Here is an 18,930-nt window from a genome sequence, read left to right as displayed (position 1 = left end):
CAAAAATGACCAACTAACCCCACCCTAGCCTAACATTCAAAACTCGCGCCAATTATAATTGGAGTACTTTTCAACAACGCTTTTATTTTTCTATGATTTCTATTGACTAAATATTGTTTTCAATTTAGAACTAAACTATACAATTTCACTACTGAAAATACCAGTTTTTATTGTTAACGATATTTTTATCATTGGAACACTTTGCATTGAGAAAAAAAGTTCATAGCCCTGTCGTCGCTATCAATGAATCTGGCGATGATAAGGCGACTCCATGAAATGAGTGGAGCAATTCTATACATTTGGGGTTCCCGGTAATAAACTTGATCCGGATTAAAGGGACCTTCGAATTTTAAAACGGAACGTTCATAAAAATGTAGATTCCCATGAAAAACTATCCTATACAAAATATCATTTCAATCGGACTTTATTTACTAGTTTGAGTTTTTTAAAACCGAAAAATCACTCAAGAGGTCATATCTAGAGGGATTTACTGTCATATCTATTTTTTTTTGGTCAAAAATTGACTTTCTGGAACTTAGTCATGTTTTCGGAATATAAGGCAAAACGTGGTTAGGGGGGCCGATAAAAAAGTCAATTTTTCATACGGGACTTTTCGCGAAATGTTGACCCAATCGGACTTCATTTACTAGCGTTGCACAAACGTCAAAATTTGAATTTTTTGAAAACCAAAAATCACCCAAGAGAGTGAGTAGGAGTTTTGAGAAAAAAATATGAGTCAAATGTCTCAACATGGCAGATTTACTGTTATCTAACAAAAAAAAAAGTTGTAAAAAATTTACTTCTCAGACGGAAAAATGACCGAGTCCCATAAAGTTTATTTTTGACAAAAAAAAAATGGAGATAACAGTAAATCTGGACGGGTCACGCAATTTTGAGGCATACGGCACAATTTTTTTTATTTTTTTAAAAAGCTCTGGGTGAATTTTCGGTATTCAAAAAAACTCAATTTTATTATTCTGTGACACTGGTAAAAGAAGTCCGATTGAGCAGATATTTTGCACAGGTCAGTTTTTCGTGAAAATCAACATTTTTAGGAAACTTCCGTTTGAAAATTCTGAATGACCATTTTCATTGGCACTCTAACCAGAATTGATTTGAACTTCAAATAAAATTCTTCTGTTGCTTCTGTTGAACAACTTTTCCGAGGGTATGTTGTACTATATAGTTGAACTACAGTGTTTGGCAAAATAAAGTGTCCACACTATTTTGACGTAGGACTACGTCTTTGATTTCTATATAAGTGTGTCAATCTACGAAGAATGTTATGACGAATGTTACGAATTAAGGGATTTCAAATGCATATTACGCAAAAGCCTTATTGCGATATATGTGATACTATATATCATTAGATAGGAAGTTTATTCAGCATTTTATTATAACCAAGGATGGAAACTGTGCGATCATGATTCGATTCACGATTAATCGCCAATTTCATATAACGCGATCTTTACAGTTTGCAACTAACAATGCATCATAACAAAATGATGTTCTCTTGGTAACTCTGCGATGACCAATGCATTGCTAGACTGAACCTAGATCAAATAATTGAGTTACTGAAGAGCGACGGAAAAGTGCTGCTCCAAAGAATGAATTGTAGGATGTGAACGATTTATCCAGCTCCAGCTCTTCGTTATATGACGTCAGTTTGTTTTCGTCCCTCTCCGTTATTTAACTTTAGCAGAGATGCCATATAGGAAAAATGTTTTTGTTATGAAGATATTAAAACGTTCGTTACTTCTATATATTTTTCATATAATGCAATTGTTTATTATATCAAACAGCTTGTAAATAAAATTGCGAGGCCTAGATACGTTCCACGAAACTTGGCCGCAAAGCGAAAACCCGTATAAGGATTCAATTATTATATGACATATTCATAAAAATTCAATTGGATCGGTTTCTAATTTGTTACGTATGTAACATGTTTTATCATTCAAAATGCATGTTTTTATTCAAATAAAAAATACATACATCTCTCCTGGTAAAAGAAGTGGCCGACGAGCATAAAAACGTGAATCTGACCAAGCATCCTGCTAGCGTGATTGTGTTTAGATTAATGGCTTGCGATGCAAAAAAAAATGAACCCATTGTTCATCCCAGAAGGCGACAAAGTAAACATAGAGGTCCACATCGGGACATTAAGTAAGTACACTGAAGTCGCGTTTTACGCAGTTTTATTTTACGTGGCTTTTTAAACGCTCTTTATTTTTACGCAGATTTCGGAATTTACGTAGCTTTTTAACGCAGATTTCGGAATTTACGCGGTTTCTTTTACACGGTTTTTGTTTACGTGGCACCTATCCCCCGAGTAAAAAGCGACTCCAGTGTATGTTCTTCTGGGATCACAGAGCAGTACGGTCCGAAGCCAAATGTTGTTCTATGCTGTTCTAAGCACCAGCAAGTCTCAGACAAACATTGACTCGTACCTGGAGAAAAATGTATCCAGGCTACAGTATTTGGAGCTGACGAGCGTTCCGGAAGCGTATGGAGGCCGTAATTGCAGTAAGTAGAAACTCGATCGATGATAACTGAAACTGAGATTTCTTAGAATATTTAAAATCAACATTATGATCATCACGCATACGGTAAATGAACGGTTAGCGACTGAGCCGTTTATCAAACTGAACTGATTTGCTTATCTACAATTCATAGTCTGGTTTCCTTAATCGTTCTCACATGCTTTTTCGTGACGTTCAAGGAGAGTGGATTTGTATTACGAATTGTTTTACATTCGTCGATAGCAAGTGTTTAGTATTTAGAATCAAAGGAGAGAAAATGACTTGGAAGATGGCGACACTCTAGGATATAATATTAAGTACGTCGTTAATGTCGAAAATATTGCAATGAAAGAACTAAAATGGCTGCCGATTGAGAGGGTACTCATGCATCACAGATCGCGATATCTTATCAATATGTGCTAATAGTATTATTTAGCCAGCTACACTTCCTCAAACTCATTTGTCTATTCCCCCTTCCCTTCCCTATAAATAAGCAGAGATCAGTTCACTACAGAATGCACATGAACTTCTCAAAGGAGCACTCGTGGTCATAAGTTCGCTTATCTGCATCAGCTGGCGATATAATTTTTATGATCCACCACAGGCAATGTTTAAGACAAGTATAACATTGCCAAGGCAAATTAGCTATTAAAAAAAAAGTTTAAAAATGCACTGTCCTACGTCAAGTTTCCGTCCGCGCTTCTAGGAACAGACCTTTCTACTTTTTTATGACAATTTACGAATTCCGTCTTGAAAGAAGCTTATCTTTTGAAGAATGAATGAATCCAATTTTTGATATTCTTCACTGAAGTAAAGTGTATTCCAATCAAAGCATTCTGCATCGATTGAAACAAATGGTAGCAGAAAGGTGCAAGGTTTTAGCTATAAGGCAAGTGAAACAGAATTTTCTCTACAATAGATCAAAGTAATGGTCACAGTGGGTCAAAGCTCCTATAGATGAACAATAAACAGAATTTCCAATCCGCTATTTTCCAAGTTTTTAGTTTTTAGCTCGAGCAACCTGAGACCGAGCGTTGTCATTATGGACTATTATCGACTCGTGTCTGGTCGTATAACTTGGACGTTTTTCGGCAATAGCTCGCATTAAAAGGATCAATTGTTGCCTGTAGAACCCTCTATTGAATGTTAGACCAGGTTTTAGTAGCTCAGTTAATCAATCCCTTTTCATTCCAACAAATAGAGAGCATTAAGGGGGGACCTCGGTCTGGAAAATCGAAAAAAATGAATTTTGGTTTTTTGCATTTTTGGGAAGCTTATACCCTCAGAAATGTTGTCCTAAAAGGATTTTTCGATATTTGATTTCGTTCGAAAGTTACAGCCAAAAGTATGAAGTCAGCTCAAGGGATACAGTATTGCTGTACTAATTTTAAAACGCGTTTTTCTCGAAACCATGTTATTTCAACTGATGGTATCGATATCTGAGGATCTACTCGACCGATATGGCTGAATTTTTTTATCAGCATATGAAAATGAACTATCTAAGGAGTTACATTGCCGTTTTTTGATACCTTTTTTTTCGATTTTTAAAAATCGCTATTTAGAGATTTTTCATGAAAAATATCTTATTTTTAACAAGAATGGCCGCCGTTTTGGTAATTTTTCGAATTTTCAAAAACCCCTATATAACGCTTTAGGTACTGTCCTAAAGTTTCAAAATATTCATTGGAATTGTTCTCCGACACCCCGTTACTTCAGAACCGATACCACCAGCAAGGTACCGATTTTCGGACAGCATCTACGCATCCAGCTGTCAACAGCGTCATAATCATTATTCGTGCACTCAAAAAATGGAAAATACATCTTCAAATATACCTTAAACAATAACCAAAATACACGAAAACTTCACTTAATTCGTAGCACAAAAAAAATGAAAATTCATTATTTTCCCCTCCAGACAGGGGTCCCCCCTTAATTTGGCACCGTGGATATTCGGCCTCGGCTGTTTCTGGTTGGCTGAGCTTTACATACGATCTTTTGCGCTTTGGATTGTCGTGATAAATTCATTTTTCATCTCCGGTAACAAGTCGATGCAAAAAAGATTTCCTTTTGGTACGTTCAAACAACATTTGGGGCATGCAATATCGTTGTTCGACATCTGTCGCTTTCAATTGGTGTAGAACATAATTTCCATGCTTTTAGACGTATTTTCGGCTCGAGTCGTTTAGAAATAGTTTGTCGAGTTACTTCCAATGATTTTGCAAGTCCTTTTTATGTTTGGCACGAATCTTGATCGAATAATGTCTCGAATTCTCCATCTTCAAACTAATTCGGTTGACTCGGACGCTTTTTGTCTTTAACGCTAAAATTATCTCTTTTAAATCGTCCAAACCATTCCCTACAAAATCTACCCGATAGTGCAGATTCGCCATAAACTTCAACAAGCGTTCTATTCAGTTGCACTTGCGTTTTATGGAAATAGAAAATCAAAACTTGCCTCATATTGCAACGGAACTCGACATTTTAAATGGAGTAAAAATTGAACTTGCTGTGCAAAACTCAGCGATTTTAAAATCATATTCAGCAGACAGGTGTCGACATTTCACGATTCAACAAAAAATCAGCTGTCACCGATGTCTATTTATAGCACCTTATGGTAACGGAAAGTATTTTTGAATCGGAGACGAACCGAAAGTAAATGGAAAGGTTAAAAAATCACTGATTAAAATATTTTATAGAAAAAACAATTAATCTTTTTTTTTCAATTTTATTAGCATCCTGAAAAATTGTTTTGATGATTTTTTTTTCAATCAAAAAGCTTTACATAGTAAGCATCATCATTAGAAAGATTTGCGCAAAATGTCATCATGATTCATGGAAAACATGAAAACTTTCGAGTTATCGGTCACAAAGGCGTTTTTCAAATTTAAAACAAAACTCCCTTAAGGTAAATCACACTATAATATGAAGCAAAACCCATATAAAAGTTGAAAGCATTCGTACTGACTTTTTTGAATACAATATAACCATACAATAATAAAGATAGATCTAGCATGAATGTGGAAGAAATATATATGTGCATCGAAATAAATTAGTCTTACAGTCTCCTATAATCATCAGCAATCGGTAGTTCGATTGTGTTTTTTCTCCATGCCATGTTGATTTTGAGTAATTGGGAAAATTGCAACAAACCGCTTGATGATGACCCTTAAGGAAAAAACCACCAGCTGGTATGTCACCGTAACATAAATATTATAACATCGAAACACTCAATAAAACCATTTTTGAAACATTTGCCAGCTCAAACCGAACAACGGGAACAACAGCAAACATGTTTGTAGCAAATGCCACCGCGAGCTCTCTCTATCTCACCCCATGCCCCCCCCCCCCCCCCTTAAGCATGCATCCGCGTGCATCATAAATCTTCGCAGCCGGCGGAGCAAAATGATACTGTGTGTACATACCTCGATGAGCTATTTGGCACTATTTTGCCCATCCCATAAATCTAATTAATTACCCTTACCTTCGGGGCTGGACGCTGCATTGCCGCCGCTTGCATGGACAGACGAGTTGCGCATCGTCAAGGACGGCCAGTATGGCGCCGAGAATCCGGACGTGAAGGGCGGATGGGACGGAATGGTCGGCGAGCTGGTCCGCAAGGAAGCGGACATTGCCATCGCATCGATGACAATTACCTCGGAGCGCGAGCGCGTTATCGACTTCAGTAAACCGTTTATGTCACTCGGCATTTCCATTATGATCAAACGACCGGTCAAGCAGAAGCCGGGTGTGTTCAGCTTTCTCAACCCACTGTCGAAGGAGATTTGGGTAGGTGCCAAAACAACAATGAGTTCCTCACCTCTGGCAAACGATTGCATTAGATGTGTACACGGGCATTCGAGTGCGCCCCGGAGGATGCCCCATCGCATGCCTCGTATGCACTAATGACATTTACTGTGTTCTCTATCTATTTCACATGCGGACGCCAAACGCTGTCATCAATTTGTTCCGGCGCTTTCTCACTCTCTCTCCCGCGCATAGATATGTGTCCTGTTCAGCTATGTTGGCGTTAGCATTGTCCTGTACATAGTGTCACGTTTTTCGCCGTTCGAGTGGCGGCTAGTTAATTATAACGGTAATTAATTTTCGAGCAGCTAATTCGATCTGTAGCCTTTCATTCCCCCCATTAACCTAGACAAAGGAAACACATTTGGCCTACTTACAGGAGAGCAACCGGACGCCGTCCCGCAGGCCACCGTCAACGAGTTCAGCATTCTGAACTCGTTCTGGTTCGCCCTGGGCGCATTCATGCAGCAGGGCTGTGACATTTCACCGCGTTCCATTTCCGGTCGGATCGTTGGTTCGGTCTGGTGGTTCTTCACGCTCATTCTCATCTCATCGTACACTGCGAATCTGGCGGCGTTCCTGACGGTCGAGCGAATGGTCACACCAATCAATTCCCCGGAAGATTTGGCCTCGCAAACTGAGGTCCAGTACGGCACGCTAATACACGGCTCGACGTGGGATTTCTTCCGGGTAGGATTGCTAATGTTTACGCTGTCATTTGCATGTGCGTCATTCCGAAAATCAATCATTTAACATTTTTCCCCTCTTATTGTAGAAATCGCAAATCTCCTTGTACAGCCGCATGTGGGAATACATGAACTCCCGCAAGCACGTGTTCGTCAAGACGTATGACGAGGGCATCCGGAGGGTGCGCACGTCCAAGGGCAAATACGCACTGCTCATCGAGTCGCCCAAAAATGATTATACGAACGAACGGGAACCGTGCGACACGATGAAGGTGGGCCGAAATCTCGACGCCAAAGGATTCGGCATCGCTACGCCCTTGGGGTCACCGCTGAGGTGAGTGTGGGTTGTGCTGTGTTGGGTTGTGCTTTGAACGACACGTACAGCTGGGTGGAGTGCCACCCTTGATGCTTTTGGAGCTTGCAAGCGTTCGGCGGGGAAAACAATAACTAAAATGGGACTGGATTTGGAAATGGAAGCTCTGGATAAACTTCGCTAAAAGCTTTTTATTATGGTGAAAGATTTCATGTTCTCCCAGATGAAAAACGAAGCGCTATAAGATTTGGTTCTACGAAACATTTCATTGGTGGGAAAACGACTTTCGTCAAATGGGATATGCATGAAAACTGAGTTATTTTATTGACTTTTTTTAACCAAAAAGGTTTACGAACAATATTTAATGTACAGGGTATCTCCGGAGTTTTGGCGACGAATAAAACACTAACAAAAGTCTTCGAAAAAATGCAGTGTGTTGGAAAGCTGACCTCAACCGTTCCATTTCAAACCGATATAGTGATTCTCAGGTTTCCTCAGAAATTGTTAGTTTTGTCTGAAAAATATTAGATCTGTATTTTTCATTTTTTCACCAGGGTATCATTTCCATTTTAGGGTGGTCCTTAAAATAATTTTCTACCATTTTTCCCAAAACTGATTTTTTTTAAATTCATAACTTTTGAACTACTTGTCCGAGCCAGATGATCGACATATCAAATTGAAGATAATGAGCTAATCTTTTTTGGAAAAAAATCACACTTTTGAGAAAATAGATTTTTTTTCGTAACTTTTTATTGTATTTATTTTTTTATAGTTTACATGATTAAAGATAGATGGCGCTATATTTTTTGATATATTTTTAATTAAAAGCTGAGGTTTTTTTTACATAACATATCCAAAAATCAGAGATGCGTTTTTTATCGTTTTCGAATTATGAGTTATCAAAGTAAACTTGTTTTCTGTCTTAGTTTAATATTCCAATACGAATATAATCCAATTTTATTGCTAGTGTACCAATTCTCAAAGAAGGCTTGCTTATTGGCTTAAATTTGATATGGCGATCATCTGAACCGGTCGAGGGGTTCAAAAGTTATGATTTTTTGGAAAAAAGGTCAAATTTTTCGAACCATCGGTTAACTTTGAAAAATCATACCTCAAAAACGAAAGAAAACGCTACTCTGACTGAAGATGCTTAACAACTAAAATGACGCAATAAAAATAAAAAATAAAAATTCACGGTAAAAAATAAAAACAAGAACATTTATGCCGTGAATGCGTTATGCTTCTAGGGTTAGTACTTGGTCGTGTAATCTTTGTTACGCGCGCCCGGTTCGGCATGGATTCCACCTGCTTCTGGCACATGGTGACCGGGATGACGCCCCAACAAGCTTGGTTCCTATTCCACAGTTGCTACTTACTCTCCGACTTCTTCGTGTACACCGACCTTATCACGATCTTCCATAGGTTCTCTATGGAGTTCAAATCCGGTTAATGCGCTGGTCACTCCATGACGTCGACTTTGTTATCCTGGAACAATTTTTTGACGGTATTGGCGGTGTGTTTCGGATCGTTATCCTGCATGAACTGCCATTTCAGGAGCATCTCCCACTCGGCGTGTTGCAGTATAACATCCCTTAGGGTTTTCGCGTAGAGGTACTGATACATGATCTTATCCAGCCAGTACAGGGGGCCTATCCGGTACCAGGAGAAGCACCCCCACACCATAATGTTCCCTACTCCATGTTTGAATGTATCAGTATTACATAACTGTGGCATGTAAGCGCAGCCTATTCGGCGATGGGCCCAAGTTTTTCCGTCCAAGCCGATGAGGTTTATCTTCGTCTCATCCGACAGTTTTTTCGCCACCACTTCTCTGAACCGATCCTACCGAAGGGGTGTTTTGCGAACTTCAGCTGCGCCTTGAGATGTTTCGGCGTCCGCATCGGGACCTTCCGGGGGCTTTTAACGCCTAGCCGCTGCTGAACTGCTCGGGAACTCACCGACAAATTCAGTTCGTCCCGGATCTTTTTCAAGGCCTTGAAGGATCTTTCTTGGAGGCTCGCTTTATGGCAGAGTCATCCTTCGCGGTCGTTTTCCTCGGGCGTCCAGTCGTTTCGGTTTTTTTGGGGTCGTGGAGGGCAATGAATTCGAAGTTTTTGGATCGTCCCAAGTACTCTGCGATTTCGCTTTGGCTGCTGCCTGCCTTGGATTTTTTGCGGATGACCATAAAAAATGAGTCTCGTATTTTGCGATAATGAACAATACTAACAGTTTTCTCGAAAATCTGATAACCAGTATATCGACTCAAACACATTGGACAACCGAACCCTGTTCTTGTTGGCGATGTCAAATGGATCTCCAGCTCAGCTCTGCACTTTGGGGCAACGTAAATGTGATGGAATCGATGGAAAAGTTTTCATCCGTCATCATAAACTACATAATCGCTGGCAGAGATGCTATTTCTTTAGCTGCCGAAGGAAACTATATGAAGAGGGAATTACGAAAAACGTTTTTGAAAAAAAAAACTGCTTTACTTGAGACTTTCCTCAACTCGAACAAAAAAAAATATGGAAATTCTTCATTTTGCAGATAGCATCAAATTGAAAGTATACATGACTTTCTAAAAATCTACAACGGAATCAAAGAGGTAATCTTCAAAATAAAATTTGAAAGTGTGCAGAAAAATCAGCACATCTGGCATTACTGAAATACAAAAACATGTAATTTGATTACATATATTTAGCTAATCGCATTCAAAAAAGATTTTACTGGCTATTATATTTTATATACTTGTATCAGAACAAAAACATTGTTGCATAGAAACGCAGCATAAAATTCACTCTATGGCAATTCTATTTATAAGGAACAATTTTCTTCGTCACTTGATTCATCAAAAACATTAAAACGGTATAATTCCGTACTCGAAAAAATCAAAAGAAAAATCGAACTCAAAAAAACCAATTTGTAAATGGAGTTACGTGTCCACTCGAAGTTGTAGAAAAAGTACAAATCGAAACTAATAATTTGTTCTTGTAATTTGTTCATGCAATATTCGCTGAACTATTAATATGAGTATAAACAACTTTTAATATTAGACTTGTAGATTTGTACTTGAGATTAATTTTGTAACAGGAATCTACAAGTTACAAGTTATATGACTAACATTATTAATGAAATTTTGATTATGCAACAGGCTCCTGGAGACCAAATGCCACGAACCTACAGGAAATCCCAAAATAAAAAATTAAGGATTTTTTTTCATTTTCAATGGCATGAAATTTTTCAATAATATACACTACGTTGCACAACTATAGACAATTAATTTTTTCTGAGTTCCAGTGATATGTAGGAAGTCGGTTGAATTGAAGTATATAGTGTAGAATATAATAACTATCTTCATTTAAAAGACTGATCATTTTGTGTTCAGGCGCAAAACAATCAAAATACTAAAATTCCAGTGTTTCATAACTATAGAACCAGATGGAAAAACTCTCACTCCTGTACAAAATTAAGGTCAATTTCACATGAATTAAAATAAGTTTCTAATTTGTAGGTCATCTTTAGTTCTCAACCAGATCAAATATCCCATTCGGGGTGGTTTTGATCAAGATGCGGTATGTTGTAGTGTGTATCTCGTTCTACAAAGAGAAGCTCGTTTAAGCTCTTCAAATTACTCATACTGATTATAAGCTGCATTTACTATTCGTACGATCACTCTTCATAAGTTTTTGATAGGGTTTTGATCTGGTAAACAAACTGACCAGTCTAGAATCTGAAGGACCCATTCAATAAACCATGCCTTGATTTTCCAGATGTTATGAACTGATGCCAATTACCCAATTATCACATTGTCATACCACCATAGAAACATTTCTCGTACCCAAAAAGCCTCACATTCGAAATTTGGCTCCATTTTAATTTATATGGCAGCCGCCTTCCTCTTAGAGAAGGGGTAGGTGTGTCGAACACCCATAGAAACGTTTCGTGCTCTCTAAAACCTCCACATGCCAAATTTGGTTCCGTTTGCTTGATTGATTCTCGAGTTATGCAGAAATTTGTGTTTCAATTGTATGACAGGCCCCTTTTAGAAAGGGGGGAGGAGTGTCGAACCACCATAGAAACAATTATTGCCCCTAGATCCTCTACTTGCCACATTCGGTTCCGTTTGCTTGATTAGTTCTTTTAATTATGCAAAAAAAAATTTTCATTTGTATGGTGACCCAACCGATGCCCCCGATTTAATTCAACATTCAAATGTTTTGAACTGAGAAAATCTATTCCCATATTCGCCCTTCTAGTCAAGGCGGGTTACATATTTTCTTTAAACTCCATCAATATGGATATGAAATGAAAGGGATTGACTAGTAGACAGTTATTCATGGAAAATCAAAATCCAAAATTGCCGCTACTACAAGATAGCGCCATATTTTCTTACAAAGCCCCATCAATATGGGTATCAAATGAAACAGCTAGAATACAATTATTGATGAAAAATATAGATCCAAAATGGCGGATTACATATTTTCTCAAAACCCCATCAATATGTGAATCAAGCGAAAGAGATTGACTAGTAGAACACGGTTATTTATGAAAAATGCAAATCAAAAATTTTAATGAAATTTCTAACTGGTTTTATTGTAGAGAAATATACTAATAATACAGATAATGTACTAAAAACTAAAAAAATAAAATAAGTAAAAACACTTTTTAAGTTCAACGGTTTCATTATGATTAAACATAATAATAATACAGATGATGTACTAAAAGCTAGAAAATAATAAGGCAAGTAGCAGTTAGTAGTTTTCACACCCTTTCTTCATTAATCTGGGGCATTTATGAGACTAAAATAAAATCGTGGGGCATGTAATGAAACAACTAACTGTAGATAATGGAAATCTGACGTGACCCATTTTGGATTAGCATTTTTCATAAATAACCGTATACTAATAGTCAAGCCCTTTCATTTGATACACATATTGATGCAGTTTTGATCAACATTTTCCATCAATATTTGTATTCTACTAGTCAAGCCATTTCATTTGATATCCATATTGATAGGGTTTTGAAAAAAATATGGCGCCATCTTGTAGTGGCGGTCATTTTGTATTTTCATTTTTCACAAATACTCGGCGTGTTGCAGTATAACATCCCTTAGGATTTCCGCGTAGAGGTACTGATACATGATCTTATCCAGCCAGTACAGGGGGCCTATCCGGTACCAGGAGAAGCACCCCCACACCATAATGTTCCCTACTCCATGTTTGAATGTATCAGTATAACATAACTGTGGCATGTAAGCGCAGCCTATTCGGCGATGGACCCAAGTTTTTCCGTCCAAGCCGATGAGGTTTATCTTCGTCTCATCCGACAGTTTTTTCGCCACCACTTCTCTGAACCGATCCTATCGAAGGGGAGTTTTGCGAACTTCAGCTGCGCCTTGAGATGTTTCGGCGTCCGCATCGGGACCTTCCGGGGGCTTTTAACGCCTAGCCGCTGCTGAACTGCTCGGGAACTCACCGACAATATATCCATATTGATGGGGTTTAGAGAAAATATGAAATCCACCATTTTATAGTGGCCGCCATTTTGGATTTTCAAGATCATGAAATACGCATACGCAGACTGCAGAGATAAAGATGTGTTCCAAATATCAGATTAATCGGTCAGCAGTAAGGGGGTTAAATTTATATTAATGTGGGACACTGCTACAGACAAACTTTACAAAGTTACCCACGTACAAACAAACGGGTCATATAATCGACCCTGTCCTGTATAACGAAGAGTTTTGCGGTTTCCCGGGTCGAAAATCTTTGCTCCACACTCCATATCCCATACCAAGGCTTCTAACATACCCTTATGCAACTCCTGCAATGAGAAATTTAATCGTCAACTTTTGACGCGGATTTTTCAATTAAGAAAAGACCCCTGTCTGAAAGGTCGGAAAATAATGAATTTTTGTGGATTTTTTTCGGATGCTACAAATAAAGTGAAGTGTTCGTGTATTTTGGTTATTTAGGGCGGATGTATTTTCCATTTTTTGAATGCCCGAATAATGATTATGACGCTGTTGACAGCTGGATGCGTAGATGCTGTCTGAAAATTGGTATCTTGCTGGTTGTATCGGTTCTGAAGCAACGGGGTGTCGTAGGACAAATTCCAATGAATATTTTGAAACATTAGGACAATATCCTATCTTTACATAGGGGTTTTTGAAAATTAAAAAAATTGCCAAAACGGCGGCAATTTTTGTTAAAAATGAGATATTTTTCATGATAAATCACTGAATAGTGTTGCTCTTCCCTCTTTAGGGGGAAACGGATTTTCGGAATTACAGACAACACGCTCTCTGTGAAGTCTAGGAGAAGAATGTACAGGTAAACTTCGATATAACGTACATTTCACTTTCAAAATTGTACGTTGTATCGAATTGTACGTTATATCGAAGCATTATAAAGTACTCACAAACGTAGTCTATAATACATTATTGTGTTGCTGTTTTAGTAAAGTTAATGAATAACTTCAATCAGAAGACGAAGTCAGCCTTCCTCATGATGTTTTCCAACGTACTGTTGATTAAAGCTTGATTCATTTAGAATCCGGAATCACAAAACCAGCTGTATTTCGGGTTTTATTGAAGGTACAAAACTTGTTTTAGCATCACAATACAGATAATTCATTGTTCTATCAGAAAAAAAAATATTGAAAAAAAAATTTCCTTTACACTTTGGAAATGTGTACGTTATATCGAGGTAAAATGTACGTTATATCGAGTGACGTTATACCGAGGGTACGTTATAACGAGGGTACGTTATATCGAAGTTTCCCTGTATTCAACTTTAATTTTACTTATAAGCCTCCTAACGTGCTACCTGTGTTTATATACATTTTGGTTTGTATATGTTTTCTTTTCCTGCTTGTTGACTATTATTAATATACCAAGCGTCGAGCGGGGTTATTATTGTTTACTATTGTTAGTTAAAGATTGTGGAATGGTCAATGTTTAAGTTGGCGGAATTCTCGTGAAGGTCATCACGCGGAAATTCCGATGGGTGTTATCACGTCAGACGGAAGCGTTCGCTTGCCTAAAAAATAGAAAGTTGCTGATAGCAGAAAGCGGAAAAGTGTTAGTTACGAAAATGAGCGGTTATGGTTATTTAGCATGTTGGTAGGAATACAGATTTGAAATTGGGGTCAAGATGTTTTTAGTTGAGAAAGGAATTTAGGTTAGCCTGTGATGCTACAATAGCGATTTTTAAAAAAATCGAAAAAAGGAAATATCAAAAGATGGCTATGTAACGCCTTAGATAATTCTTCTTACACGCTGATAAAAAAATTCAGCCAAATCGGTTGAGTAGATCCCGAGATATCGATACCACCAGTTGAAATAACATGGTTTCGAGAAAAACGCGTTTTAAAATTCGTACAGCAATACTATATCCCTTGAAGTGACTTCATACTTTTGACTGTAACCTTCTAACGAAATCAAATATCGAAGAGTCCTTTTAGGACAACATTTCTGAGGGTATAAGCTTCCCAAAAATGCAGAAAAAAACAAAGATTTATTTTTTTTCGATTTTCCAGGCCGGGGTCCCCCCTTAACGCGGATTTTCCAATTAACGCCGTTTTTTCACGCGGATTCTCCAATTAACGCGGTTTTTTTACGAGATACGTATCCCCCGCGTAAAAAATCTGAGTGTATTACTCTGTATATTAAACATCGATAAAACTGACAAGGGCCAAACCATTTATCAACACGCAGTAATACCTACATTATGACCTTCTCCCGCGAGTCTACCCGTCCGGGCACAAATTTGAATATGTATCACGTCAAGTCTCCATTATTCAAAAGATCTTGACAGTTTCGTGCACTGTGTTCAAAGAAATGCAACAAACTTCATCATATGCGTGCAGATTTGTATGCTTTCTTTGCTCATTCCGCGAACATTTCGAAACAGTCGCCCATCAATTATACCTATCGTGCCACCCAAGACCACAAAATTGCTTCTTCTGTGCGGCACCAAAAACCGGGTCTCATTTGTTTGCAATAAAACTTGAAATATTCGAGCCGGGAGCTAATTCGATGGAACGATGACACGAACCTCAAATCGGCAGTCCCCGAGGTTAGACTTGACCCATTGAATGAACAGTAAATGACTGACTGTGTGTGTGTATTCGTTTGTGTGACCTAGCATGACAGATATCCGTCGCATTTTCCGCACCCTGTTTTCATTGGGTGGAACTCAACGTTTGCATTGCTGTGATTGTTGTCCGATAATTGTTAAGCCGTTGCATGCAACTTAGACAGGGTCATTCGTTTTTAGTTTCGATGGGAGTGTTCTTAATCATGTGTTACACGGTAATTCACGATACTACCTTCTGCGGTGGTTAGGATAACGTGAACGTATAGATGGGGTTTTTACCTATTATGTCGTGTGACCCAAAAACAATATAAATGAACGGATGATTCAAGCGATGGCCTTTGAGAAACAATTCGACATTTGCGTTTCTAGCAGGCATTGCATGCTTCAAATGAATCGTAAGGTGGCGACGGTTATATTGCAGATCAGTTTGTCGATAATTCTTGGGGGGAAAGTGAATGATAAAAACATAGCATTTTTGTTAACGACCTGTTTGTTTTGACGATTCTCACTCTCATCTTATCCACAGAGACCCCATCAATCTGGCCGTGTTGTCATTGAAGGAGAATGGTGAGCTCACTAAGCTTGTCAACAAGTGGTGGTACGATCGAACGGAATGCAAACACACCGACAAACAGGACGCCTCGAGAAACGAACTGTCGCTCAGCAACGTCGCGGGAATCTTTTACATCCTGATTGGTGGGCTGCTGGTGGCGCTTGCCGTTGCTCTGGTGGAATTCTGTATGAAAAGTTCCAACCGGGCATCGAACCGGATTCCCCTCTCCGACACAATGGGTTCTAATTCGAACTCCAAGAACAGACTGACGATGCCTCCGACCACACGAGAGTACGACAATGGACGAATTGGGGTAAGTGCCAGTGGTGGCTTACCGGCGCACGAGACGCGTTAATATTAATCCTCAGTATCCGTTTTAGTACTACACTCCGTCGACGCACTCCGAGCCCGATCCGATCCATGCCAACTCGCACACGCAGGTTTGATGTAAGGAGCCGCCAGAATTACGCCTATGACGCCCACCTTACGCGCCCACCATTCGACAAATCGTGGCCAACAGTCAGCATGACACGTCCACCCTGTTGAAGCAGCGGGTTTCGGCCGGCCCAGGAGCACCCACGGGCAGTGTGACTGGCCCCGGCGGTATGGTGCACGATAATTCTGGCTTATAAAATGCTAACCCTAAACTCTGAAGCATACAATATCCTACATCTCAAAAGTGGTTGCCGACTTCATCCGACGGATGAAGGAAAAAAGCGGAATGGAACCTTGGAAATCATTAATGATACGAAGACTAGGTAATAAATGTAAGAAAATGGTGTACATAGTTTAGTTTTTGTTATAAAATGTAAAATTAAAACTAATTAAAAAATCTAAACCAAAAAACAAACAAAGAAACTTAATCAAATTTCAGATTCTGCAAGTGTAAGACGCAGTCAGAATCAAAAAAACTGAACTGATGAATGAAAATAGAATATTGTAACAAAAAAAAACCTACTCTTCGTTATTTGTTCGTTAAATTGATAGTGAAATCCTTTGGTCGAGCGCAGGAACATAAGAAACGAATATTATGAAAAAAAATCAACATCCCATCATACTGACAGATATAAGCTGCAAAATCAAAACAATAGTTTACCTTTAATCGATCGTAAATAGTGAAGTACTACAGAAGCAACTAGCAACTATCATGAACAGAAACCAAAACAGGAAGAAAAAAAACCCGACGTGATTTGCCAAACGAACGAGTATCTCTCTGCAATTAGGAGATGTTCGTTCAGCTAGAGTGGAAGAGAAATTCCTGTATCCTCTAATGGAGCGATGAAAATACATTGGAACGAAAAACAAAAAAAAATAACATTTCGTGAACTGCCGAGCGGAATGAATGATTAGGTTGAAAGGGGTGACAGAGTGAAGGGTGACATGATGTTCACGATCACGTTCAGACATACGAAAGATGAATGGAAATCAATCACGCGGTCAAACAATGAAAAATTAAAAAAAAAACTTTAAAGACACAACCGAAGAAAGAATATCAAAAACAAATACAAAAGTGATGTGTTATAAGTAAGCTAATTAAGGTATAAGTATGGGGAAATTGTTTTACCTGTGTTATGTTTGTACAGTCAGTATCATACTGTTTCGTTGAGGAATGTTTTTTGAAATAAACCGAAATCTAGAAACTTTTGATGGCAGTGTTTTGAATTATTTTCGTAGGAAAAATCACAAAAATTACTATCCCTGTGCACTGGTTATAAAATTTTTTCATTGGGTTTATCTTTCACTATCCACCTGTTCAAAAGTAATACCATTTGAAAAATTAAAATGCAAGAAATGACTCGCGCATCGATCGAGTGTTTGAATTAACATTTATTTTATCGATTCACGAGGCTGTTCTTGTGTAGGAGCACTGTTCCACTGCGATCATTAGTTTGATCTATTGTAGTGCCACGAAGCTGTTCCAAGAGCAGTTTATGATTGAAAACTGTGAATAACAACAAGAATTGATATCGACAAGTATGTTGGAAAATTTATGTACTTTCTGTGATCCTTACTGTCTCCGATCGCTTTACTACGCCCTTGTTCGATCTGTCCTGGAGTCGGCTTCAGTGGTATGGAGTCCATATGCGCACGTGTGGATAAAAAGAATTGAAGCTGTTCAATCTCGATTCATTAAACTTGCATTGAGATTTCTACCATGGACTAACTCGGCTGACCTACCACCGTATAAGGACCGTTGCCGTCTGCTTGGGATAGAAACTCTGCATCAAAGACGTAGCTCGGCAAAAGATTTATTTGTCGCTAAAGTACTACTGGGACATACGGACTCCTCCCACATTCTCGAACAGTTTAATTTAAACGCACCGACTGTGGTCCTACGATCAAGGGAATTTCTGCGACTAGAATTCAGACGAACCGAGTACGGAAGAAATGAACCGATTGTATCGATGTGTCGTGAATTTAATTATGTGTTTCATTTGTTTGATTTCTGTTGTTCCGTGGATGAATTTAAGTACCGTTTGAAACGTTTCAACTTGACAACTTGATGTTTTATGTTTTCGACTATTTATTTACATTTAATTATAATTTCATATTCATGTAGACTGTAAGTCAGATGGATAAAAAAAAATAAAAAAAATAAAAAAATAAAAAAAAATGCAATTCCAACAGAGCAAGCGATGTGTCGAGACGAAGTTCAGTACGGCTGAGCAATTCATTCGCGAGTGGGGCACGCGAATCAGCACCAGTGGAGGCCACAGTACTACAACCCCCTGAGCCGGAAGACCCACAGCCAGATCAACAACTACTACGCGATCTGGTCTTCCACTACGACGAGGCGATCTCACAGTTCCGCGACACAGACCCATTGTCGCGCCCCAGGATCCCGAAGTTGCAGCATTCCCGCAGGCTGACAAGTGCAGTAAAGCTCATGAACGAGCACGTTCTTCCGCTGCACTTGGTTGATGCTGAGAACATGGAGGAGCTGCAACTGAAAGTT

General features: G+C 38.7%; 1 protein-coding gene across 3 annotated transcripts in view; it reads left to right on the top strand.

The window, feature by feature from the left end:
• LOC129771202 (glutamate receptor 1-like) overlaps positions 1 to 17,619 on the top strand; it is a 479,865-nt gene extending 462,246 nt beyond the window's left edge. The window contains exons 7-12 of one of the 3 annotated variants that reach the window (XM_055774616.1): positions 6,043 to 6,305; positions 6,519 to 6,612; positions 6,703 to 7,013; positions 7,099 to 7,343; positions 15,948 to 16,287; positions 16,355 to 17,619. In XM_055774616.1, the coding sequence (XP_055630591.1) occupies positions 6,043 to 6,305; positions 6,519 to 6,612; positions 6,703 to 7,013; positions 7,099 to 7,343; positions 15,948 to 16,287; positions 16,355 to 16,420 (1,319 nt within the window). In that variant the 3' untranslated portion in view covers positions 16,421 to 17,619. Of the gene's footprint in view, positions 1 to 6,042; positions 6,306 to 6,518; positions 6,613 to 6,672; positions 7,014 to 7,098; positions 7,344 to 15,947; positions 16,288 to 16,354 lie in introns of all 3 variants that reach the window. The other 2 variants (XM_055774615.1, XM_055774614.1) reach the window with 2 other exon arrangements.
• Positions 17,620 to 18,930: the final 1,311 nt, after the last annotated feature.

Source organism: Toxorhynchites rutilus, chromosome 2, assembly GCF_029784135.1.
Source record: "Toxorhynchites rutilus septentrionalis strain SRP chromosome 2, ASM2978413v1, whole genome shotgun sequence".
NCBI classification, from domain to species: domain Eukaryota; kingdom Metazoa; phylum Arthropoda; class Insecta; order Diptera; family Culicidae; genus Toxorhynchites; species Toxorhynchites rutilus.
The sequence above is the reverse complement of the archived record's forward strand: the minus strand, read 5'-3'. Positions and strand labels throughout refer to the sequence as shown.